A 27,777-nucleotide genomic window follows, 5' to 3' on the forward strand; every position below is an offset into this window, starting at 1 on the left:
GGGAGTGCCGGAGAGGGTTCGCCGGCCGCGAGAGAGGTCGGGGCCGGGCGCGACCACGCTGACGGTCGTGGGAGAGGGACTCAACAGCCAAAGGGAAGTCGCGACTTCTTTCTTTCTTTTCTTTGGGGTTTTTGTTTGGATCTTGTGGCGCCGTGTCTCGTAAAGTAGAACTGTTTAAGTGTTGCCGTGTATTCAGTTGTTGCTCTGCATAGTTTCTTTTGTTTTAATTGCTTTATGTGCATTTTGATTGTGTATTGCTGTAAATATGTGCCTTACATGCTTGTCTGTGTGTGCGTGTGAATAAAATGCTTGCTTGTTGAACTGTGCCCGTTTTGCTTTGTCTTTTCTCTATTCACCCTCAATCTTGCATCACGGAAAGGGGTTTCGTAGTGGGTGCAACATCCCCGTAATTAAATCGGAACCGTCAAGGCCGACGATAACACCGCTCGGTTATCACTGTAGCACAGAACGGACCGCTTAAGCGGTTCGTGTCCGGAGTCGGCCTGTGGCGTGGTACGATCGCCCGGTCGACCATCCGCGCAGGTACTTAGGTAGATCGAATTTGACGAGCAACCCTATCCTGCGCGGGTGGGCAATTGGCACGGTCGTGGTGGGGTTAAACCCCCACCCGTGACTAGCTCCCGGCATTGTTTCGAGAGGGTCACGACAGAATTGTCCGTCCAGTGGGCGACGTGCCGCGTTTCGAGTTACGCGGCCGTCTGCACGCCGGCGGGCGCGAATTCGCAACAATATCTTCTATATTTATTTGACATCCTACGGATGTAAATGAACACTTGTTGCACATCATGTGCAGCAAATTTCACATCCCTGCACCTTATATTTATTATTTTTTAAAACGCCTCTGTACACCACCGGTGAGGCCTGGTTGCAAGTCATCGTCGACATTTCCAATCGAAGATATATAATTACTCCTTTATTAAAAATAGTACTGTACATCCTGAAGCTCACCTGGATCAGGACCAACAGTCACTCAAAACCCTGCAGATCCCGTTCGACCGTGATTTTTTTTTTTTAAAGCAGTGAACAAATTTTGGTACATTACGGGCAGGGGTTTCCTTATTTTTGGAGTAGGAGGTTACCATCACTGCGAGCAAAGCGAGCGCAGCTGTATGGCTGGGGTCTAGGAACCCGGAGATGCATTCCAGCATGATTTCTGACATGAAATAGTTCTCATATTATCATGTAATGTAATGTACTGTAATGTAATCACTAAATGTAATGAAAATTGCTTGGATGTTAAGCAGTGGAGTAACTGAAAATAGTCCAAATGCATTCATCACTGTGAGAAACTGCTTTTCAAAAGGGCCTACCATTAGCCAGAAGTTGAGGGCCACCTCAAACAATGACAACACCTAAACTTCACAACTCCCGAAATATCTGATGAACTATTTAAGCATAGGGAAGCTAAGTATTATATTTGTAAATTTTCTTTCATTCATTTTATGCATATTTTCCCTCTTTGATTTCATTTTACTTTGTTAAATATTGTTTATTATTATTTTATTTTGATTTAAAAAACAGCTCAAACTAATAACTTTAGACTAGTTTATTGTTTGAAAATGAATGATAAACATGCATTTAACTTCACTCGTTTTCAGATAATTTCTTTATTTGATGTCAGCGAGCTTCAATCGGTCAACCAATCAAACAGTCGAAGTGTGAATACTGCGTCAGTCACAATCCCAATTTTGTTAAACTTCCACCTTACATTATCCGCCATTATAGTGTTGTTATACCATCAAGAAAAGCTCGCAAGTCTATGGTACATGTACCTGCGGTACCAGTATTCAGTTGGCCAGTTCATAGCTGCTCATACTTGGCCTTCACTTCAGTGAATAAACGACGATTTTCAGTGCAAATAACCATGAATAATAACATGTACAAAAGCTGCTTTAAGCTTATAGACTAATTTCTTTATAAATTTAAAAGGCACAACGGGTGACCGTGTATTTTGGAGCCGCATCACTTGACAAAAGCTCAAAATGGACTCTGTGAAACACGTGTTTCGTGAAACAACAACAACATCGCACTCGTGAGAGTGCAAGTTTAGACCAATTACTGATGGCCAGAAGCTTACCTCCCATGTCTTTGGACTTCTTCGAAAATCCAAAGTCAAAAGGGATTTTCGTTTCGATGCCATCGTTTCGGCAATGAAACTGCAAGGCCGACAAAGTTTATTTTCTTGAGGTCATTGCTGTATGGTATCAGGGTATCAGGCCAACAGTCCAAAACGAGGCTAAAGCAGAGAACTCTCTATTGCAGGGGGCGTGTTTTAGCTGCTTGTGTTATTTTTAGGTCAGTGTTGTGCGAGACCTGGCGAGAGTACTAACAGTAAAAGTAAGCCCGCTTTTATTGAAATACTAATGTGTTTTCGTCTCATATTTCAAAACACAAGGTGTAGAGATTTCGTGGTGACAAAAAAAAAAAACATCGAAAAATCGGCGCTGAAGTAGGCGGCGACCTTTGACATTTTTTCTCCGAGTAGACTGCTGCGGGTCACCGGTAACCGGCTTCTGAGGAAACCCCTGCACGGGTGATGAAGATTGTAGTCAAGTCAAGGATGTGGAGGTTCACCGTAAGCCTGACGGCTCCCTCAAGACTTTGGTTTACAGGAAACCAACCCACACCGGCAGATTACTGGATTTAAACTCCTGCAACCAAATCTCCAACAAAAGCAGTGTTGCATGGACCTTAGCAGCTCGGACATGGACGCTGTCATCTTCCAAAGCCAAAGCAATTCAAGAAATCAGATTACTTGGAGGAGTCCTGCTCAAAAATGGGAACTACAAGGGGATACTCCCCACTTTAGAAGAACCAAAAAGGACAGAACGGAAGGAGCCACACACACTTGGGCAGTGTGAGCCTCGAGACTACCCGGGCCTTTCAGAAAGAATTGGCAGGATAGTACGTGGTGCACGGACTGGCATAGCCTACAAGCCTCTACGCACCATCCGTAATGTCATCTCAAAACTAAAGGACCCAATACCAAGTGGTGATAAATCTGGAGTAGTTAACCATTCATCATGCAAAGACTGTGACCAATTCTACATGGGTGAAACTGGAAGGAATTTGAAACAACAACTAGAAGATGAACATGATAGAGCAATTAGGCTTGGGAAGGTGACCCTGTCAGCCATAGCACATCATTTCCTGCACTCTGGCCATAAATTTGACTTTGATGGGACCCGTGTCCTTGACACGACATCTAACAAACGACAGGTTGATTTTGGAAGCTTGGCACGTGAAGAGCTGGGAGGGTAGTCTAACTGGGGAGACGGTGGACAGACCCACAAAATACACACCTCTAATGCAAATGGAAAAAAACTGGATAGTGCAAATGGCTGGGTATGGTGAGCAACAAACACTCAATCCCAAACACCACATCCAAATGTGCACAACAACCAATGAGAAAGTCAACACTCACACAACCAACACAGACACAAAATCAGATGTGTTCATGCCCCGGAAAGACGAACACAAAAACAAGCGCACACACGTGTTCAACCACACATGTACAACACCAGATCACGTGTAAATAAAAACCAAAAAAGAGCAGAGCACCCCATCGATGATGCGATTTGACGTTTAACAAATAATAAAGTAAAATAAATAAAGCAGTCCTCCATTTAACCTCGAGCACCAGCACGTGAACGGAAGTGAGCGGTTGTATCAAAATAAAACCCGGACACGTGCCGAGGCCCAGGGTATATTTGTGCTTGATGAATCTGGCTGTGAAGCCGGCGAAACGTTGTCTAAGGCCGGGGTCTGCTCTCGCCTTTTTGCTCAAATTAGTGGAATCTATCTAGTTTTTACGTATGGTTGGAAGCGCCTTCGTCTTTAAAAAAAAATATATATATATATATATATATAACCGGTCAAAAGTTTGTTTTTACTGAAATTTAAGGGGGAGTGAGTGACGCAAATTCTCCATGTAAATGTGCATCGTGTGGCACCGTCTCCAGATGGGTGATGGTATCCTACGTTTTCCAGTGCTGAAAGGTGTTTTGAATTATAAGCAGTCGGTATGTTTTTGCTTCATACACATAACCCAGGGTTTTTTTATTTTTTTTTTAAGTACACAGAGCTGTCAGTTGCCTATACACAGCCCAATTACAAGTATGCATCACAAGAACATGTTGCATGCTTGGAACAAGACCGCCCGTAGGGTGGGCACTCTGCTAGTTAGAATAAACCAGTAGAAGTAAGAATTAAAGTATGAAACGTATGTTTCAATAATACCAGTATACATAACAGGTGTATGTTTCTGAATATTTTATTAGTTGTTATATAGTTTTGAATCGGACTACGGTGACCATTTTTGCAAACAAAACAAGGCACCTCTTCACAGCTTGCTGCACTTGCTCAGCAACTGGGCCAGTGGTTTGTAAAGCGATTGATATATGGAACGACCGATTTGGAAATCGAGAGCAGGCAGCTTGCTCACGGTGCACACCCCTATACAGTTGTATCCCATAGATATAAATATATATTTTTATTATACAAGATAAATATGTAAGATGAGTTTCTGTCGTCCTTTCTTTCCCCTCCCTCTTAATTTTTCTCAAATTCGACCCACCTCCATCGCCAGGATGTACATAATAGACAGCTGAAAAAAAAAAAACAATGCTGAGAAATTTCTGCAAAAAACAAATCCTACTTGAAAAAAAATATATATATTTATATATAATAACTTTAAAATAACAACAAATCAATTAATTTAATAAATTGCATTTACATCAACTTTCCAGATTGGCACCAACAAAGGAGGTGTGTGTGTGTGTGTGTGTGTGTGTGTGTGTGTGTGTGTGTGTGTGTGTGTGTGTGTGTGTGTGTGTGTGTGTGTGTGTGTGTGTGTGTGTGTGTGTGTGTGTGTGTGTGTGTGTGTGTGTCAGTTTAATCATAGAGAATCTCGTTTGAAAAGACAATCTTTCCGGAACGGAGGAAGCAGGACCAGAAAGTTTAACCATTCAAAGTAACGAGGCCAATGGTGCATCAGCAGCAATCCCTGAGAATAAAACGTGCGGGAAAAGGAAGGAACACACAAACACAAACACCACCAACACCACCACCCACAGTCCCACACCACCACATCCACACCAACACCACCACATCCACACCAACACCACCACATCCACACCAACACCACCACCCACAGTCCCACACAACCACATCCACACCAACACCACATCCACCACCACCCAGACCTACACCACCACCACCGTCTGATAAAAGATCCTTTTTTCGGGAATTCCGTTTCATCTTCCATCCTCATTGACACTCACACGTGGACGTGCAGTTTGTACAACGTGCCGTCTTCATGAAACCCGTCGGTGAAGCGACGTCACGACGAGTTCGGTGATCATCATCACGGATCTTTGGAGAACAAAGCTGGGAAGGTTCGAGCGAGCGAGTCCAATTCGTCGACGTCAAATTTAAAAAGGTGTCAAAACACAAGAAGATACTGAAGAGAACATTCTAACTCAAGCACGTCGGAAAAAAAAAACAAAAAAAAACAACAACAACCAATTACAACTCGCCGTCATTTACAAAACCGCGCGGTTTCCCTCACCCCGACGGGTGAGGTAACTCGTCACCACGTCATGGACGTTACCGTTCAGGAGGACGACACAAATCAACCCCGACCGACGTTTACATTTCCTCATGTTTATGTGATAACCTCGAGTATCAGTCAGTCTTACCGGGGAGAGCTGACCGCCGCCATCGCCGCCATTTTAACCCGCTTCCGTATGATCATCACGTGTTCAATAAAATCGGATTACGCAAACAATTTATCAATCTTTTTAATTTTTATTTTTAACAACATTCACCAAACATCGTTTTCGGTAAAATGTCATATTTTGACAAACATCAACGTGAGCGAGAAATTGAGCGCAGTCGCGCGACATTTCATGCAAACTAGGGAATGAATGAGGGAATGAATGAGGGAAGGAATAAAGGTCGTGTTTTTTTTTATTTTATTTCCTTTTTTCCCCGAAGTTGAACAGTTTTCCGTTTCAGTTTATTTCCACACTGAGCTCAATCAAAACGAATTCAAGAAACACATCAAACAAGAAAACAATGGAGGAACCCGCCAAAAGCAAGGCTTGTAACACTTGAAGTCCCCATGGCAAAGTATTGTGAATAAAAATATACCAGTGCGTGTCTGTACGTGCAAAAAAAAAAAATATTAAAACGAAGAAGAATTGTGACGTCAATTGTGACGTCATAGCAACGTGTCCTGTCATTGGTTTGGTAAATAAATGACCATAACTTGGGAAACACTTGTCCGGTTAATATCAAACCTTGAAAAGGCACATCCTCAGGTCCCCAGCAATACACCTGGCAAGTGTCAATTAGATCGGACCAGTGGTTGTCGAGAAACAGCGGTCACAGACACACACACACACACACACACACACACACACACACACACACACACACACACACACACACACACACACACACACACACACACACACACACGCAAGGAGAATATTGTAAAACAAGATAACTATATCGAGAACAAGCAGTTGGGCAGAAAGAAGTCAATGGAAGGAAGCGAAAATAGAAATGAACAGAAACGGGGGATGGGGGTGTATAGGAGGGAGCAATCAGCTCGAATGTAGTTCCTTCCGTTAACATCTCAAAATCACCCATTACTCATTTATTATCAGAGATCACAGAGCTTGGTGTTGGTTCAGTGGTTCGGGTGGTGGCTTGGGATCCTAGGGTCCTGAGTTCAAGTCCCGTCGGCCGCTGAATTAATACACCAGGGGGTTGACTCAGCCTGTCACCCTCCGAGCATGAGTACCAGTTCCAGTGTGTGTACTGGTAGAGGGGCACTGCATCAGCGACACAGTCACGCTTCAAGAAATGATAGCTTCCCCGGCAGATCCGACCACCACCACCACCAGAGATTACAATATCAATTCCAATTTATTATATACTTCTCCAATAATAAAGCTTTGTGTTTATGTTTCAAGCTATTTCCACCATTAATTTGCCAAAGGCTCATGTTCGGATCTTCGTTTGAAGTAATCATGTTTTTGGCTTTCTGAAGATTTTAGGCTATGAAGGCATTTGGGACGAAACAAAAAGATCTCTGATAAAGAAGGAGGCCATTTGGCCCGTCATGCCTGTGCTGCATCAAGGCCACATTCATCCAATGCATCAGGAGTGCATGAATTCACGACTTGAAGTCAAGCATACAGGGTTCGAAATGCTTACATTACAGTGCAGTATTAGCATTCATATAGAAAGAAGATTATACGTAGGTTTCATTAATGTACGACAATCACACTCCCCATAATCCCATATTAAAATAGGGACCACTGGGCCTGTAGCTTATCTGGGCCCTGGCCTAACGTTGTTACCCAAATTTAGCAGCATTCTGACTGGTGGGTCTGGAGATTTTTAAAGGATTTGATGCAATTTTCCTAAAAGTCGACGAAGTTAGCCATTTTGACAGACTTCCGGTCACGTGATCGGCATTACCTCCACAATTTGACATCCCTACCCTGGCTCAATGTTGTAACTCAAATTTGGTAGCGTTCTGACTGGTGGGTCGGAGAAGATTTTAGAAGGAATTTGCGTGACTACCATTTTGACACACTTCCGGTCACGTGATCAGCGTGGCCTCCACAATTTAGCATCAGTATCCTATCCTAATGTTACCCAAATTTGGTAGCATTCTGACTGCTGGGTCTGGAGAAGAAAATGTTTGAAGGAATTTACGAAGTCTGCCATTTTGGCCTCCTTAAAGTCACGTGACCGGAACGAGCGAGCTATTCAAAACCCGTTAGTCAGGAGCAGAACCTTGCTGCCGAATTACAGTCAGATCGGCCCAGCGGTTTGGCCAGAGTCGTCGAAATGAGACGGACGGACGGTTCCCGATGACAATGCCTTATCTGGAATCAATTCCAGATAAGCTAAAAACGGGATCAATGTAATTATTACTGAAACAAGCAAGTTGTCTGTGCCCGTACAGGATTCTAAACAGGGTCGGGATGAAGGCATCAAAAATGCAAATGGCATCTTCCTTCATCGAGCCGGCAACCTGGGAGCAACAATTCGCATTTATTGCCCATTTTGATGCAATTTGAATTATCTAATGGCCACAAGGTGCTCCATTTGAAACTAATTTTTTGATATATTGTTACGGATTTGGAAATCTTGTGCACACAAACAGCCAGAGCCCCCGTAGTTCAGTTATTTCAAGAAGTATGTGTAAAGTTAGAATCCATCCCCTATGTCTCATGGGAATTTTGTGTGTGCGCTGTGAGTTATTTTATAGTTCGGTTATTTAAATCTCCAGATTCCCTCCACTTGCGGCCACAGTGTCTTTCAGCGCTTGCGCCCTCGCCTCGCGGCCGTAGCATACGAAGCAAGGTCCTCGCGTGGTTGATTCAACTTCTTCGAATTGGTCTGCATTCCAACACCACAAGGAAAAATCGTTGTTTCTCAAGCAAGAGGGGTACAGACACGCGTAGAGGGGGCGGGGTTTTCTCGGCTCGGCCATAACCATGCCCAGAAAGGGCGGATCCATGGAGGTCCCTGTCCAATCAGGGCGATCAGCGTGTCAGCTCCACCAAGGCCCCGCCCCGCTCAGAGCGGTCGATAAAGGACGACGTGACCCTCAGTGTGCGGGTGTGGAGAGTTCTTGTGCTTGTTCGAGTTCAGAGTTCAGAGAGTTATTGCTTGTCCTTGGGAGTTCTTGAGAGTTCTTTGAAGTTCTTTGGAGGGAGCAGTTCTTGGAAGGCAGTTTGGGTGTGCTGTCGTCATTACTGGAGCTCTCAAGCCTGGAGTCTCCGCTGGCCTTCTACAAGGAGCGACCCTGGATCCGCTATTCACCATCCAAGCTCCCACGGGCCACGGGTCCCACATGTGCAGTCGCGGGCCAACCTGCATGAACGCGGTCAGGTACCCCGACAGAACTCTGAACCCCAGCTCGACTATCCCCTTGGCTGCGAGGGTCGAATAAAGACCAATTGGGTCCTTTTTCTTTTGGGTGTGTCTGCATGTGACGCCGTCCTTTAAGTAAAACTGTTTAAGTGTTTGTGATCATTGTAAATATTTGCTTGCATATAGTCGTGAATAAGTCACACTTCGTCCCTTTCTTTTATTCCTGTAAATAAAATAATTGTTTGAATGTTCCAGTTCGTTTCGTGCTTTCTTTCATTGACCCAGCATGGTGCGTATTGAGAAATAGTGAGGCCGTTGGTGCCGTAAGTTGTCCTTGGGACCAGCGCGGCTCTGGTAACTCCGCTCAGTTACGCCGGATCCGAGTCGGTACCTGCGACTCGGTCCGGACAGAGTCGGCCGAGGGTGGTTTCCACGGTAGCTCGACTGCATGGTTATTTAGGTATATTGGCGATCGAGACAATTAACCCTATGCCACGCAATCGAAATATTGGCATCCACGGTCCTTAGGTGACCCGACGACTCCGGAGTTATCTGGGGTGACAACCTATAAATTCCGGGTGTTCGGTGGGAGACGGCTCTACTGCTCCACCTAGTGGTCGTTTATCGCCACCGAACCCCGGCCTACAACATGTCGCTTTTTCATGCCTCGGGTCTGTAATAAAAATTTGTATTAGGGTCAAAGCCAGTGACCAATTGTAAATGAATCGTGGGATTAAAGGTCATGCACATAATTTAAGAAAGACCTCTTCTGGGGTCAGGTCAGTCCAGGATGTCACAGTTTGTAGGTGGTGCCTTCTCGAAGAGCACGAGCTCCAAGATTCGCAGGTAGGTTCGCTTCGGTATATACCGTGTCTGCAGACCACAATGTCAACCTTGCAGACTTTTCCATAAGAATTTAGAACTCTGGCAAGCGACCAGTTAATGTTTCTTGGGAGTTCTTTCTCCTGAAGGAGTACAACATCTTGGGAGATGGACAGATTTGCCTCATTCTATTTCTGGCAGGATTTCACACTTTTCAGGTGTTCCTTCCTCCATCACAGCCGGAACTGGTCTGTGAGATACTGAATTCGTCTTCAAGCTTGTCATCCAAAGAGGTTTTCTTGTATACGTACTGAATGAAAAAAGATGTCAGGGCAGAATTTAAAGGGGAGCGAGTGCACGGGGCACAAGCATTGAGGTCCCCACAAAATAGCCCCCACCAAAAAATAACCATTAAAATTATGACCGGTAAATTCTCAGAAAACAGTTCTTGGAGATCAAACAGAAGAAACTGGATCTCAACCTCATTGTTTTGACAATGATATTGGCTTATGACTAACGAATCATCTACAGAGGAAATTATAGCTTTTTGAGCTAAGAGAGAACCCATCAACTTGCAGAATTGTGATGAACAATTGTTTGAGAGATCATCAGCACACTGAGTACAGACCAAAGGTGAGATGTACTTTGTCCATAAATGTTCACCAAATTTGTTCCAACCACAAACAGTTAATCATCTCTCGCTCTGCTTCTGTTCAACTACTGGAAAATTCTACTGCTATACCTGTAAACTTGTGGCCACTCAGAAAGTGAAACTACCCAGTAATGGATTTTGTAACTGCAAACACGTTAGTGAACGTTTGGCTGAACATGAGGAATCCAAATCTCATCTGGAATCAATAATGATTTTGGCCAGACATGGAAAGGTACTCGGGCGCATTGACGGGGAATTGGCAAAACAAGAAACGTAATCGAGTGTATATCTCTGTTGGCTTGCATTGTTGAGTATTGAGTACGAGTTGCTGTATGAATTGGATTTCAAAGATGTGATTGAAATATTTGCCTCTTGGAAAGCATGTAATCCCATGTTTGTTGTGTGTACTTCATGTGCATGATTTATGTATGCTGTATATGGAACGTAATATCGTATTAAACTGTTTGCGATGTCTGACACATTTGTTTTTCATGTTAATACATAGATGAACAAAAAAAATTGGTAGGCACATTAAATTTTATATTGATCAATAATTTGACCATCAAATTTTGATGTCATGGGCTCCCACAAGTTGTTTGCCCCCCCTATTTTTTTCACCAAATTTCACCAAATATTTTTTCACCTGATCTTCATCGAGCTAATTTATTTGTGTGAAGCTCACATTTGTTGTTGACAAAGTTCCTCCCTCGATTTCATCACGGTCGAGCAAGTGATCCACAAATGGGAACAAATCTCCGTAGAGTGGAGATGAATTACAAGGTGTCCATCGAGTCGATGACCTCATTGTGTATTGCTCTCCGAAAGAGGCAGATGAAGATCATGGACCATCTCGTGGAGTTAGATGAGCCAACTCGAGTCATTCTAGGGATGAGCCATGGGGCAAAGATCTCCACTCCAACGTTGGTGAAAGGTGTTGTCATCTGGTCTGTCCTAAGGTATCAGTCAGCCATGGCTTAAGTGAGAAGCCTGCCTTTGAGCTTCCTGTAGACAGTACATCAGTCAATGATATAGCTACCAAGATCATGGAACTCGATGATCCACTATCTTTCTGCAATGGTTAACTGCCAACCTCAGTGCTGAATCATCTGGTGGAAGTGCTGCATATTTAGCTTTGAGGGATGGCTGTGTTTGGAAAGAAGTATCAGTTGACAATCAAGATATGTCAGCTTATCGGTCTTCCACCGACTCGGGTGATTCCATCTTGATCTAACAATGAACTTGGTTTGTAGACTGGACTCTAAGTTGCTGGGAACCAGAGCTGAATATTAATCTGCCTTCAGGTTACTTATGTCCTCACTAAAAGATTATTTCTGAACTGCATGTATCATGACCCTTTCTGTGCTTTGCAGCTCTTCAACTGTTTCCCATTTGAAAGGTTTGTGTTTGTCCTTGTCCGATTTGAAAGTTTTAATTGTCACTATCAGAATTGCAACTGCTTCTCTGAGTAATGTCTTGGATGAGAAATCAGGGAATCTCTCACTCCAGAGCTGGTGCCTGTCTTAAGGATTGTCATGGATGAGTGTGTCAATCGTGGCCTTCATGGAATGCATGAGCTTGCTTCCACACTTTTGGATAGTCTTCATCGAAAGAGAATTCCCAGCTTGGATCAGTTCAAAATAGTGTAAAAATAAATCAGATATCTCATTTAAAGGGAAACACTGGTGTTCAAAGCTGGCTGGTTGAAGTTGAGCATGTGGAGAAGTCTGTAAAGGAGCCAGCCTGGAGGAAAATGTTGCTCTCGTCATGGCTTTATGCTAATATGTTATTTATCTTCTCCAAACTTACTATGTCGACATAGAAACACTCAATTTTGTTTGAGATGGCAGCGGTGACATAGTAGTTCTCAGCTCCATCAAGGACGGCTGAAGGTTGGTGGTCAGTCATGTTATTGCTGTTTATATAGGCAATCTGATTTCAGGTTTGACTGCCTCCACCAATTATGTGGCTAACACAACACGACAATTGTAAATGTGGACATTGAGATAAGTGAAGGTGGTATCCTTGCCTTCACAACCAGGAATGACACATGGCTGGTCATTGTCATGGCATAGATAAGTGATTGCATCCATCGATTCGTTATTATATAATTACGGATCCAGGGTTCACGTTTCGCCACGAGGAGGAAGCACTCTAGTTCCTCCCGAACACCCAGTCCTGAGACTACCGGGCACAAATACTCTGGGCTGCGGCCGGTTGTTAAGCAACCATGAATGCCGATTGGTACTGCCAATCCTGGCAGTGTGAAACAACTTCACGTGGGTACCTTACCAGGGGACAGCCGCACCAAGGGGGGGGAGGGGTCTCATGCCGTCGATGCATACTTGCATAGAACTTACCGTATCACGTGCAGCCAAGAGGAGCTGTCAACTATGCACCACCAAACAAGAGCAAATTACAGAGGGTTGAACTTCCCGGGGAACTACATACGGACTATACTAGACCAATGAAGGAAAAGACAGGACAAACTGGGTACATTGATAATGAGCAGGCTTATTTATAATTAAAAGCTCAGAAAGGGTATGTGGCACAATAATCAAAGGTTTTATTACAAATTCAATATGTACAGCATGGGAGAGCAAGGATCGATGAGGTGCGGCAAAATAAATGCAAGCATTTACAAGCCAAAGACAGAGGGCAGAGCTATTCCGACAAACTTCTACAATCTTCTTAAATGAACATGACAGATGCCATCAGACACATACCTCAGGAAATTAGAAAGCAAAGAACGAGAAAGACAAGGTGTTTGCGACCTCTTTTGTACCTGGGGGTAGGAAAACTGAGGGTGTCGATGGTGCATGATTGGAGGTGCGATGATTCGCAGACGAGGTGCAAAGATGTGAATCAGAGGGAGTTTTGGAAACAAAGGAAAGAACATGCAAGAGGATACTTAATCATGTGTAAAGAGGTCTGAACGTTTAAGTGTTTAACACAGGCTGCGCTCAGTCTGGTGTCTGGCTTTCTTGCTTGTCCAGCGTTCCACTCCATGGTCTCCGTGACCCCAACAACAAAGGGTGGGCCAGATGATGAGAAGAGAGGGCAAGTCAGATGAAAGAGCAGAACAGCGAAGAGGATGGGTGAGGTCAGAGAGAATGACAGGCAAAAGTGCAGGCCAGAGCCCAGCTCTCTTTTATAATGCCCCAACAGGGGCGGTGCTTGAGAGCGGAACCAGTGGAGCAATGGGCATTTCCCTGCACCCTCATTGGCGTATAGACCATTGCCCCAGCGCTAGCTTCAGCGAGGTAAGGATTTTGCACCGGAAATGGCCTCATTTGCTCTGCCCTTTGCCACCAGGCAGAGCTCCTACAATAACATGGGGCAAGGATAGCTGGTGACGCTCTCCGGTCACGAACACGTGCAGGACACCCAACGAGGGCCGCAGTTGAGCGGAACGCTCAAGCTATCTCCATGGCATTGAATTGCACCATGCACAGTCATGCCATGAGCATCTGTAAGGGTACGGGCCACTCCTTTGTCTTCTGCCGATCCAGAAGGAGGTGGTGAACATCTGTGGTGATGGTGGTTGGGTGATGCAGCGGTAGTGTAGTGAAGCAATTAAGCTGTGTGGAAAGAAGGCGAGAGTTCAGGAAATTTCTCGCGACCCCCAAATTGAAGCATCGAGTTACTACAAGTAGTTTGGCGAGGGAACTGCTTTAATAAATGTTCTTGCTTTGAATACAAATGCAAAGGAAAAGGGGGAGTGGAGAACAATCAATCTTCACAGTGATACTTTGATCATTGTTGACTTTATGTGTGTTGTGTTAAATCAAAAGGGTGGATCTTCTTCTTCCTCTTTCGGCTTGCTCCCGTTAGGGTCGCCACAGTAGATCAACCGTCTCCATTTCGCTCTATCCTCCACATCTTCCATTGACACTCCAACCACCCGCATGTCCGCCCTCACCGCATCCATGAACCTCTTCTTTGGCCTTCCTCTTCTCCTCCTGCCTGGCGGCTCCATCTTCAAAATCCTTCCCCCGATATACTCCGTTTCCCTCCTGTGCACATGTCCAAACCATCTCAATCTCGCCTCTCTCACTTTGTCTCCTAACCATCCTACCTGCGCTGTCCCTCTAATACACTCATTTCTTATCCTATCCATCCTCGTCATTCCCAACGAGAATCGCAGCATCTTTAACCCTGCCACCTCCAGCTCCGCTTCCTGTCTTTTTGTTAGCGCCACCGCCTCCAAACCATACAACATAGCTGGTCTCACTACCGTCTTGTATACTTTCCCGTTCACTCTTGCAGCTACCCTTCTGTCACAAATCACTCCTGCAACTCTTCTCCACCCACTCCATCCTGCCTGCACTCTCTTTTTCACTTCTCTCCCACACTCTCCGTTACTTTGGACAGTTGATCCCAAGTATTTAAACCAATCCACCTTCCCCACCTCAACTCCTTGCAACCACACCATACCACCACCCTCCCTCTCATTTCCACACATGTACTCCGTCTTACTCCTACTGACTATCATTCCCCGTCTCTCCAGTGCGTACCTCCACCTCTCAAGGCTCGCTTCAGCCTGCTCCCTACTCTCCCTACAGATCATGATGTCATCTGCGAACATCATAGTCCATGGAGACTCCAGTCTGATCTCGTCCGTCAACCTGTCCATCACCATTGCAAACAGGAAAGGGCTCAGAGTCGATCCTTGGTGCAATCCCACTTTTACCTTAAACCGGTCCATCATTCCTACCGCACACCTCACCGCTGTCACACTGTCCTCATACATATCCTGCACGATCCTCACATACTTCTCCACCACTCCCGACTTCCTCATACAATGCCACAACTCCTCTCTTGGCACCCTATCATAAGCTTTCTCTAAATCCACAAACACACAATGTAACTCCTTCTGGCCTTCCCTGTACTTCTCCATCAACATTCTCAAAGCAAACATCGCATCAGTGGTGGATGTGGTTGTTAAATGACAAGTTTTTATATATATATATATATATATATATATATATATATATATATATATATATATATATATATATATATAAATATATATATATATATATATATATATATATACATACATGCATACATAGTCGAGGCTCATGGAAGAGCTAGTACTAATGGACTGAACAGATCAGGACAGAACAGGAGAAAAGGAACAGCCAAGGGGGGGGGGGGGCACTAACGGCAGAGTTGAAGGCAAATATAGAGGAAGACTTCGATAAATAATGGGTGTGGGGAGGAATGTATGGCAGGAGGGGATGTTTTGGGTGGACAAAATGACAGAAGGAAACACTAAAAATTTTGGATGAGGAGAGATTGGGGTGAGGTTAGTGAGGGTAGAAAAGATCATGGTGAACTATCTTGAAGACTTGGAGGGAAGAAAGATTGAAGACAATGTGGAAGTTGCTTCAGCAGGTGAAGAAAAATGATTTTAAAAAAAAGAAAAAAAAAAAAAAAAGGAGGGAAATGAGCAGCGATCGTTAGTGTTGATAGTTTTTACAGAAGGCGGTTGATGGTGGACTATGCAGAAACCTGGGAGGGGGACAAAGCCAGGAAAGAGCAGAGGGTGCAAGACCAGAAAGGAGGCGGTAGAAGACAGACCACCAACCTGTCTGTTGGCAAAGTGACAGGCCCATAGACAGCTTTATCGCGGGATATTCCAATGATCTTGAAGGCCTTGATTTCTATGGCGAACGGAGAGCAGGACTCCATCGAGCTGCTGATGAAGACCTTGTCGGTGGATAGGTAGTCAAAAGTTCAATGACCCTGATCTCAGAAATTCTAACACTGCCGTTTCCACCCTACTTGCCCATCTAAACACCAGGTATGGATATAAAACTGTTAACAACAAATAAAATAAAATAAAAAAAGACAGTGGTCAAGTGTCAAAAAGACAGCATCGGTCAACCCAAGTAAGTATCAATTGCGTATTGGTGGACCATCTCTGCATCTATTAATTACATACTATGAGAACGTACCTTTAGAACATGTCAACTCCTTAGACCCGAACCACTATCCGCTTTCGGAACATACCCTTTAGATCTTGAGATGTTTTAGACCCATTTGATCTTTATACCCCACCGTTGGAACAAACCATTTGGACCCTTTCAACCCTCTCGACCAGAGTTTCTCAATATTTTTACCCCTGAGGAACCCTTGAAATAGTTTTCATGTCTCAGGGAACCCCTGCATAAAATTGTTAAATACCATTATTAATATCTAGCTTTTATATTTTTTTATCGTAGTTCACGTGGTAAATAAAATATTTTTTTTCGGATACCTGGTTTAAGTTAAAAATGACTCCCTTTTTGTCAAATTTATTGGCAATGAAAAAAAAAAAAAAAAAAAAAAATACTGCTCATTTATGAGACCTCACACCGAGGTTTTAATTCACACACAAAAAAAAACATTTTTAAATCAAAAAAAAAAATAAATAAATAAAAAACACCTCATGTAACTTGATAAACAAAACTTAAACAAATAAAGCTGAAGCAATAAAGGTAAACAGAAGAACTAACCTTGAGAGAGAGAGAGAGAGACTTCGCACTAGGAAGCACAGAGAAGATAGATGGACACCGTGCATGCGTCCCGTACTTGAGTCAGTCACTCAATGATACACGAATCCGCCGTGTACAGGACGTCCACTAACCAGTGAGGGCGGTTTCACACTGGTGCCATATAGACATCGTTAAATACATTCCCTATGGTTGTTATAATTGTAAATAATATAAGAGGTTGAAGCCTCTATTATAATAACCAAGGAGTTTCCAACGATATGCCATACGTGTATAGTAAAATTACGAATATTAAATCAAACAAAAACTACTCAAAAATACATTAGCCTATTTATTAGTGCTTCTCGCGGAACCCCAGGGTTCCGGGGAACCCCGGTTGAGAAACACTGCTCAAGACTCATACCACAAACATCTATAGATTCTTCTTACAATATACAGATGATACTTTTTTCAGCAACTAATGTGCAATATTCACCCACCTGGAGGCTGGGTACTCTGCAAGTTACTGATTATGAAACAGATTTCAAAAAAAAATAATAATAAATTCTACATGTCAAAGTAGGTGCATATATCTAAAGTGACAATAAAAACCAGCACTCGGCAATATTAAATCCATTTGCAAGAACAATGTTACCAGGAAGTAAATTATCCAACATGCCACAATTAGTTCAATGCTGGTCAATCACATACCCTCCTTAAGCTTTGGATATAAATGGAACAACTCCTTTGGAAATTATCTCCAACAACTTCATTGTGATGGTGCTCATAACTGAACCAAGTCATGGTTCTTGTTATTAAACGACTTGGCTTATCGATAAACATTTCAATGTTAAATTGTAATTGCCACCATTTCCAAATGAAATGGCAATTATAATATAGTCCCCCCCACTCACCCCCCACGCCCCACAAAACTTACACCATAAGCATCTTCGTGGCCACCAACGATTATCTCAGGACCTGCCAGAGAAGACAAGAAATGAAGGGGACATGCACATCTCACCCAAAACATCAATAAAGCAAGGCTCAAGCATGTCGCAGAGTGCCGAGTGGTCCAATGACTGGTTTCTCGACCCACAAGAGCCTGTTGGCTCAACCTCCTGGCTACTTCCCTCTTTATGTCACTGTGGCCCTTGAGTATCCAATCATATTAGTGTGGGCCAGCAAAACAGTTCCATGTGGTCCTTCCTACACATCTAAAAGTGGTTCCCAGTAAAACCTTGGGCCAGAAGATCAGGCCTCATCACTGACAAGCATTGCCTCCCCATGTATTCAGAATCCACAAGCTAATGGCTATAACCCCTTCAACAATTTAGACAACTGCTAGCTTGTGCCCCTTAACTGGGAATACACTTTCTCCTCTGGATGATCTTCTCTACGAGTAGTATCCACAAAGCAGACAATCACATTCAGCCAAATCGGTGCCATGCTCTGGAAGGATCAACAAACAAATCCGTCAACTTCCACTTGGTCACAGGAAGAGGTTGCTTTGCCATGACCTCTTGGGATATGACCATATAGCAAAGCTGGCCTCCGTAGCCAGCAACAGCCAACATACCAGACATTGGCATTCCTTGTAAAAAAAAAAAAAATCATGCCTTACTCGGCCTACAGACTGAGAGTAGCTGAAGGGAATAATTATTTCCCCTGTGAGTACTCCAGCATCACATTTTCTGAGATTCTGTGGAAATAAAGCTCAAAATTGGTATATTTCATTAAAAGGCCACCTGTTGCTCTCACCTCAGAGTGCTCAGTGGACTTCTTTAATTTTTTTTGTTGTTAAACCACCTTTCTCCAGTCCTGCTTACTGTCCCATACCCAGCTTTGAGGAACTCCCTTTTGATTATACTTCAAAAATCGTTTTGTTATTGTTGTTATTGTTATTTTTCAACTGTTATTGCTCTTTTCTGTCACTCTACAGAGTTGAAGAAAAAAAAAAAGGCAAGAAAAAAGGCCGTTTGTGAACCTTTATTTTTTGTGAAATTTACATATTTTTTGTAACAGTGCAGAGTGCAGGTATATACACAATTTCAGCTTACGATGGTATTCAGGCAAGTGCTCAAAGTAACCAATGTGTCATTTTGCAGAAAAAAAAGAAGAAAAAAAAAATCAATGTGCCAAAAAAATAAAAAGCCTGATAAAACAGGTTTGTGACAAAATATTTAAAACACACCTGCTTTTAACCAATACTCATTTTGTGTACACGTGACCTAAAAATGGATAGCGATTTGACAAATACATTTTGTACGTTGCAGGTAACTAGATACGTAGAAAAGTGGCTTCAAATCGAGATTGGTGGTATTATACTTATAACTATGATCTTTATAGAAATATGTCACCCTTCAATAGCTCTATATTTATAAACACCAGTGCTTGTGTTTTTAAACCACTTACAATTAAACATCAAAGCCAAAAAATGAAATGCTGGCATAAGAGGCAATTATACAAATGCATCACATCATTTAAGATTACAATTCTGCCTTCAAAGCAAAATTCCACTGACAATATGGCCATGAAGATTAATCAAGCAAACAATCAACTTGATGGACAGCATGACAAAATGCCTGCACAACAGACTGAAGGCAGCCTCGCTTCCCTTTAGAGTCCAAGGCTTGGGCATTATGCATTTATAAAATCTGTAATCTGAGGTCAATCAAAAATCTCCCACTGCCTGCGTCTTTCGGCAACGATCTCTGCAGAAACATTGTCGCTGTGTACTGCTGGAGATGGTGGCATTTTCTGATTGAGCAGGCCAGTGGGTGCTGTTTGTGGAAGTTTGCAATGTATCGGATTCTGAATTCTGATGGCGGCTTGAGGGGAGTGCGATGGTGTGAATGAACGAGAACAAAACTGAGGCGAAAGAGATGGGGTCAGAGGATAGGAGAGGAAGTGTGAATGCGAGATTGAAGGTACACCAAGGGATACCGGTTGAGGAGAGTGGGCCAAAAACGGAAAAGGCTGGCAAGGCTGGCTCATGTGAGGAGTAGGGATAAAAGGTACATTTATGGGAAACAGGTGAGGAGAAAGGGCAGGAATAGTACAAGAACTAGTGGTTCGAGTTTCAGTGGTCGCAGAGCAAAGTGGGTCAAGAAGGCAGATGAGATCATGGTGGGGCTCAGGAGTTGCAGGACTGCTGCTGGTAACCAAAGCATGTGAACTTGTGGGGGGCATTTTGAGTAAGGGTTGGTCTGAAGACTCTGAGGGATGGATATAGTGACGTGGCTAGGGTAAAAAAAAAAAAAAAAAAGGGAAACTGTTAATTGGATAAAATGCTGCACATAAAAAAAGGCAATCCATCTGAATTAATTCAATATTCAACCTAATTTGATATGCAATCATGTCGTTTATCAAAAAGCAAAATGTGACCTGTGGACGTGGCAAAGCCATGAGAGAAGGAGAGTTGTGATTTACGAAATCACTTGCCAAATCTGGCAATAAAGGTCGTGGTTTTGAGTCGTGCCGCTGGTCTCCAGATACCACCTTGTGTTCTGCATCTTCAAGTCTCAAGTCATCAAGAGATCGAGCCATACTCATGATGGACCAACAGTTATGGTCACTTGTTACATTTTTCACACAAGACACTTCAATGGTTGATGGTAGAGATCTAGAAAGACACAAAAACTACATCAAAAAGGCAAACAAAAGTGGAACATCACTCGATAGAGTGCACACCTCTGGCAGACTGAACATTTTACATTTTGTAAATGGGCCGGATCTGCATCAGGATCTCCAAAATCTAAATTGGATTGTTCTCATCACCCATCAACCCAACTCATCGACCTAGTTTTGTCCGAATCAGTCCACAACTTTGAAGAAACATGCTGTTTATTGTTTTTGCCCCCATCACTTAATTGTTGAAGAATCGCATTAAAAATTCTCAGATCCAGATCTTCACCAAAATTGAATCAAATCTTCCTTATCAAACACCCAACCTGTCCACAAAGTTTTGTCTGAATGCATCCCCAACTTTTTGAGATGTCCTGTTTACAGACAAAACAGACAGGTGAAAACGACCTTGGCCCACCTTCAGTGGCAAAGGTGGAGAGAAATAGAAAATATAAAATAAAATAAAAAATTACCCCCGTGTGGGGGTGACGGTCATCTCTATAATGTTTTTTACTATCATAGTCGATGAACCGTTACCAGATATCTCCTAAAATGATAGACTAGATAGGTTTTGAAAATGGCGACTTTCACAACTTTCGTGACCTTGAATCCAGGAAAAAAAAAGGCGTTGGGTATCACTCATCGACCTCGACCCACATACCAAATTTCATCAAGATCGGAAGTAAAAAGTTTTCTTTGTACCGGGAGGTGTTTTTGACCATCTTCCAGGTTATGTGGTGGCAAAACGGGACAGAAATTCAAAAATCTGTCCGGTTAGATACAAGATAATATTTTTTACTATCATAATCAATAAACAGTTGCCGAATATCTTGTAGAATGGCATCTTGTAGACTAGATAGGTTTTGAAAATGGCAATTTTTATAACTTACGTGGCCTTGTGACCTTGACCCTGACCTTGAACCCGGACAAAAGTTATATCATTGTGCAACACTCATCGACCTCTACCCACATACTAAGTTTCATCAAGATCAGAAAGAAAAATTGTTGACGGACGGACATTTGGTCCGGCTTTATTAGGTCATCTCGGCAGAGATGACCTAAAAAGGGAATGTAAAAGAGGTGGGTTCACAGTGGAGGGGAGACATTCCTCAGAATCATAGAAAAATAAATGAGATTTAACTCAAACAAAAACGGCACCAGTTTAAGTGTTTCCCTCCACCAAGCTGATCATTTTACATTTTGCATCCCACTGATGGGATGCCCCATGCAAGATCTGCATCAGGACCTCCAAAATCTAATCGGCTTGTTCTTGTCACCCACATACCCAACTTATCCACCTAGTTACATGTGAATCCATCCATAACTTTGAGATATTGTGCAACATATTGTTTTTGACCTGACCTCAATGGGTGAAGAATCACTGAAAAAAAAAATTAAAGTATCCAGATGGTCACCAAAATCTACTCATTTCGTCCTCATCATACAGCCAACCTTTGAAGCAAATTTAGACTGAATCTGTCCACTACTTTGAGATAACCTGTTCACATACAGATAAACAGGAGTGAAAACAACCTCCATCCACCTTTGGTGGCAGAGGTAATAATAACAGCTGAGTGAAGGTTTAAGGAAGAAAGGGAGTCATTTCAAAAAAGTATTCCTCATCTCAACATGGTCAAAGTACTAATAAAACTCTTTGCTCACGCATCAGGGCTTGGTAAAGAACTTCGCCTCCTGTCCTTTACGTAAGACGATGCACACTCTGCCGGTGGGGATTGCAATGGGGAAAGCTGCCAAATAAAAGGAAAAAAATAATTGGTTGCATTGCAATTTTAAAATTCTTGATACGATGAAGTAATGGTACCAAAATGTGCGCACAATGAAGTCTGTCTGTTTAGTCCTTCACATACCGTGGTGAAGCCTCCGTATCCCGATTCAATCCGGCTCTGTGGGTAGGAGGAAAGAAATAAAAATAAATATAAAAAAAAAAAATAGAAAAAGAGAACATGTATTCTAAAAGAGAACAAGGAACAAGAGAAGAAAAGCAAAAAGGCAAAATAAAAATTGTAGAAGGCCAAACCTGCTGGACAAAATCAATTTACAAACTGAAATAATAACAATAACAATTTTGGTAAAGTACAAGGACTTAATTATTTTTGAAAGCAAGCATAATGCATACATTTTTAATCATCATTTCTTCAATACCTGCTTAGTTTCTCCAATCTTTACCACAACTGTGTTCAACTGGAGCTTTCATGCACAATTGCAATATACCTGTACCATCACAATATCATAAATCTATCGACCCAATCGGGTGTGCTTGCTCCTCCGTCCCCAGTTAAAATGTCTCTGGGATGCTTGGCTCAACATCAATTATCGCAACTGTTTCAACAAACTATGCCAATTAATACTTGCACAGAGCATGTCACTATGACTGAAAGGTCCAAGAAGCAATGGTACAGGTTGACAAGCAGTCATGATGAAGATGAGAGGAAGAAGGAATAGAGACAATCAGAAAAGATAAAGAAAAAAAAGAAAAAATAAAAATAAAGAAAAATGGTCATCTCCATTTTGACCGTATCACATCGACGATTTTTCCAACTTTGAAGACACGTGACTCGATAACCAGGACGGATTTTAAAGAAACCGGCCCGACCAAATTTAGATATTGTTCCATATTATCAGAATCCGAAGATCGGATCACAAACGGCGGAGGAGATAGATTTTGAAAATGGACGATTTTGCAACTTTGGAGTGACCTCGACTTTGACCTTCAATCGTGTCAAACGTCATACCATCGTGCATCACTCATCGACCCCTACCTACATACCAAGTTTCATCAAGATCGGGCGGATTTTTTTTTGACCATCACATCAACGATTTTTCCAACTTTGAAAATACGTGACTCGATAACCAGGACGAATTTCAAAAAGCGGCCTGACCAAATTTAGATATTGTTCCATATTATCAGAATCCAAAGGAATTTTGAAGATCGGATCATAAACGACGGAGGAGATAGATTTTGAAAATGGACGATTTCGCAACTTTGGAGTGACCTTGACCTTGACCTTCAATCGGGTCAAAGGTCATACCGTCGTGCATCCCTCATCGACATCTACCCACATACCAAATAAAGAAAATCGGAAGAAAAAAATGGGGACATACGTATGGATGTACGGACGGATGGACATTGAGACTGGTTTAACGAGATTACCTAATAAAAGTAGGATGTTTAACAAATGCCCATGACAAATCCATTTGATGATTAAATTCCGCTCTTCCTTCAAGACCCAATCATCATCCACAAGTTAAACATTTCAGCATTTAGCAGAGTGAACAGATTAGTCCTTTCAACATCATTTTGAAAATGGTGAAATAGATTGGATTTTTCCATGCGCGACTACTTTTGCCTGCACCTGCAATCCCACAAAACAACTTTGAGGAAATTCTCAGCATTTAAATTTTTAATTTTCATGTGTTGAACAAAGTCTGTAAAATTTAACTGAGACGACAACTAAAACAGCAGATTCATAGCACTTAAATATTCCAGAAACAAACTAGAAGGGCACTTGGTAGAGCATGTACCTCCACCATGATCTTGATCCAGTAGAACATAGAGGCCAATCTTTTTTTTGAAATATAGTGCTATATGTTGATTTTGGCACCATTTCTCAATGGTGAAGAATCACTTTAAAATTAAAAAAATTCTTGTATCCAGATCTTCACCAAAATTGAATAGTTTCGTCCTCATCACACCCAACCTGTCCACAAAGTTTCGTTCAAATCTGTCCACAGCTTTTTGAGATATTGTGCTACACACCGTTTTTGGCACCGTCTCTCAATGGTGAAGAATCGCTTAAAATATTTTGAATCGCCGGATCCAGATCCAGATCTTCACCAAAACCTAATCAGTTCTTCCTTGTCACACACCCAACCTGCCCACAAAATTTCATCCGGATCCGGCCACAACTTTTTGAGATATCCTGCACACAAACAAACAAACCGGGGTGAAAACAACCTTCTTCCACCTTCGGTGACAGAGGTATCAAAGGGAATTTAGAAACTGTTCAAGGACGTTTAACTACTCATGAATGAGCTCAACAGCATTGAGATTCAAGCATCCAAATACTGTAAATAGTTCAAATTTACTTCATCTCGAGTATAAAAGGAGCCACGCATCTGGTTAGACACGTTCCACCCATTGGTTCGACAGTTCGCCCGACTCCACCCAAAATTGACACGACAGCTGCCATTTTGGTGTTTACTGCAATGTGAAGTTAAAGACATCTTCAAAGCTAGAAAATTCACAATCGCCATGCTCTCCCCACGTATTAAGTGTAACACGAACAAAGTGCCAGTTAAAAGGATTTGAATTGATACAAGTCACAGGCATTGTGAAGATCGGGCTCAGCGATAGAGGCAGCGTTTTGTGGTTTATACACCGTCCAAATAACTGTGGCATTCTCTCACGTAGGGATTTTAATGCAGAGGTTATGCAGGTCCTCACTGTTATTTCCAACTATCGTCTCTTAAAATTGTGAGTTGGACAAGCAACCATGACGGGATTCTGTGAAGTCGTCAATAGCATGATAGGGGAGGAAAGTGTTAAATATTCGTCATTTCAATGTGGGAATTCCCCCATTTGCTTTTCTGTGTGAGAGGATGGTGAAGAGGAAGTAAAGATGTGATAAATTGGAAGGGGGAGGGATTTGAGGATGGGTTTGGAGGGGGAGTGAAAAGGGGGGGGGGGAGTTGGAGGGGGAGAGAGAGAGAGAGAGAGCAAAGATGGGTCAGAGTTCGGAGGGAGAGGTAGAGGCATTGTCAGAATTGCACGTGCAAGTTTACTCAGTAAAAAAAGAAAATGTAATTGGCCACAATTGTGTGTGTGTGTGTGTGTGTGTGTGTGTGTGTGTGTGTGTGTGTGTGTGTGTGTGTGTGTGTGTGTGTGTGTGTGTGTGTGTGTGCGTGTGTGTGCGTGTGTGCATGTGTGCGTGACACAATGTGCTAGTTTTACCTAATACTAGGGTTGGGCACACATCGACTTTTTCTCTGTTATCCCGTTGAAAGGAGTGTTTTTTATGGCCATTTTTCAAGCTGACCACGAATCCGTTGAAACTTTTGACCAAGAATGATGTCTTAGTAAGACATCTTAGTAAGACATCATCCTAGGTCAAAAATGTCAATGGATTCACTATCAGCATGAAAAATGGCCATTAAAAAACTCCTTTTAACGGGACAACAGAGAAAAAGTCGATGTGTGCCCAACCCTAATATTGCAATGCCCGAGTAAGCCATAATTATCAAATTTTACCTGAAAAGTGGGTAAATTTGGCAGACATTTTGAATTTTTGCATTTTACCAACCTAAGACATCATCCTATGTCAAAAAGTTCAACGGATTCATGATCAGCATGAAATTTGGCCATAAAAAACACTCCTTTCAAAAAAAGTATGGTTGTATGCCTAACCCTACTAATACAGCAAAGACTTGTTGGTGACTGTCCACCATTATACCTTGGGAATATGCCACACAGTCACCTGCAAGTTCAATGTCATGGAATGTTACTCAATGATAATCACATGACAAGTAAACAATCACATCTTACGGGAGGTTTCAAGCGACTCGTGACTCCACGCAGACCCTGCCGTGCCTGAGGTAAAGATCATGGACAAAGTTTTTACAAAACCTTTCATGTACAGTAAGACCCCCGACATTCACACAGAATACTTTCCTGAAAAATGCCGCAAATGGCAGGGTTTCACGGTACTCAACTCTACATCTGCCATTCTACCCTTCACCACATCACGTTTCATATTTAAAAAAAAATTAATAATAAAAAAAAAGACTTAAAAGCATCACGATCATATCAAAACAAAAACTAGAAAATAAAACAATAAAATATTGCAAGTAAACGTTTCGCCATCATCGAAGTCTCAAACAATTCGTTAGTATAAAATTTGCATGCCCTCATACAAATCTGTAGACATGGCGAACAGCTGGATTTGCCCTCGTTCGCATGGTATCCAGCAGAGCACCACCACCTTTCTGAGGAAACAGGTTCAAAAGTGTGAATTTTTAGATTATTGCCAATGATAGAGTAACATTAAAAAGAATGCAGAATTTACACAAACCATCAATACAAAATGATGACATGGGGAGGGGGGATAAATAAATAAATAAATAAATAAAACAGCCAAGCTATTCACATACTGTATAAGGAAACTAGCAAGTTGCCTGCGCCTGCATGGGATTCTAAACAGGGTAGGGATGGAGGTCGAAAAAAAACTAGATTAATTCGACTGCGCACAGTCGACGGGTATGCCTCCGCTCTCCGGCACAAACACTTGAGTATTGACATATTTGACCCTTGACCACATCTGGCCCAAAATCTAATCACTTAATTGACCTGTCTTACTTGACATTTGTACAAAGTTTAATGAAATTCTTTTATTTCTTGAGTTAGGGCGTAAACAGTAAAATTTCAGAGTTTGACCTTGACCTTTACCACATCTGGCCCAAAATCGAATCACTTAATTGACCTGTCTTACTTTACCTTTTTTACCAAGTTTGATGAAATTCTACAATTTGCTTCTTGAGTTATCGCGTAAACGAAAATCCGGACGGACGGACAACCTGGAAACATAATGCCTCCGGCACCCTTGGTGCGGAGGCATAAAATGCAAATGCCATCTTCTGTCATCGAGCCAGCAAGCTGGGAGCAACAATTCACATTTATTGCCACATCTGATGCAATGCAAATGCTCTAATGATGGTGAGGTGCTCCGTTTGAAACAGTTTATTCGATACATGTGGCTTTTTGATGCCGAGTGTCGAATAAAAATTTGTGTTGGTGTCAAAGGCAGTGACCAATTGCAAGTTAATAGTAGGATTAGCCATGTAAAGATAAACCTAAAATTATCATGTTAAATTCCAGGTGACAAGACAATCGGCACGAACTTCGACCCCATTTTGTAGATTATAAAAAGTGGAGGTAACTTGCATGTTCGTATTAATCGATTGGCGATTATGATCAACTGGTCTCTAGTTTTAAACACTCAAATGAAGAAAGAAAGAAAATTGAAAGGAAGAAGATAATGCTCATATTTTTATTTCAATACAACCTTTTGTTTTTTTGACACGGGCAGAGTGCATTTGTTTGGGAAGTGGAAGAGGAAAATACTACACAAGAGGGAATCGATTAAAAAAAATTACCCCCGTGTGGGGGTGACGGTCATCTCTATAATGTTTTTTTTTACTATCATAATCGATGAACCGTTGCCAGATATCTCCTAAAATGACAGACTAGATAGGTTTTGAAAATGG

General features: G+C 42.3%; 2 protein-coding genes across 5 annotated transcripts in view; both read right to left on the reverse strand.

The window, feature by feature from the left end:
• Window positions 1-5,858, reverse strand: part of GTF2B (general transcription factor IIB) — a 100,134-nt gene extending 94,276 nt beyond the window's left edge. Inside the window, exon 1 of the mRNA XM_085888514.1 lies at window positions 5,721-5,858. Coding sequence (XP_085744640.1) covers window positions 5,721-5,776 — 56 coding nt within the window. The 5' untranslated portion in view covers window positions 5,777-5,858. The remainder of the gene's footprint in view (window positions 1-5,720) is intronic.
• A 12,984-nt stretch (window positions 5,859-18,842) lies between these two features.
• The window catches only part of LOC147034766 (DENN domain-containing protein 1B-like), a 75,209-nt gene continuing 66,274 nt past the window's right edge, over window positions 18,843-27,777 (reverse strand). For all 4 annotated transcript variants that reach the window (XM_085888535.1, XM_085888525.1, XM_085888550.1 and 1 more), the window contains 6 exons: window positions 26,428-26,499; window positions 26,060-26,104; window positions 22,365-22,400; window positions 22,159-22,244; window positions 20,257-20,494; window positions 18,843-20,112 (listed from right to left, as the gene is read on the reverse strand). In XM_085888535.1, the coding sequence (XP_085744661.1) occupies window positions 19,540-20,112; window positions 20,257-20,494; window positions 22,159-22,244; window positions 22,365-22,400; window positions 26,060-26,104; window positions 26,428-26,499 (1,050 nt within the window). In that variant the 3' untranslated portion in view covers window positions 18,843-19,539. The remainder of the gene's footprint in view (window positions 20,113-20,256; window positions 20,495-22,158; window positions 22,245-22,364; window positions 22,401-26,059; window positions 26,105-26,427; window positions 26,500-27,777) is intronic.

This window comes from Eptatretus burgeri, chromosome 1, assembly GCF_056783735.1.
Source record: "Eptatretus burgeri isolate ZD-2024b chromosome 1, Ebu_testis_v1, whole genome shotgun sequence".
NCBI lineage: Eukaryota > Metazoa > Chordata > Myxini > Myxiniformes > Myxinidae > Eptatretus > Eptatretus burgeri.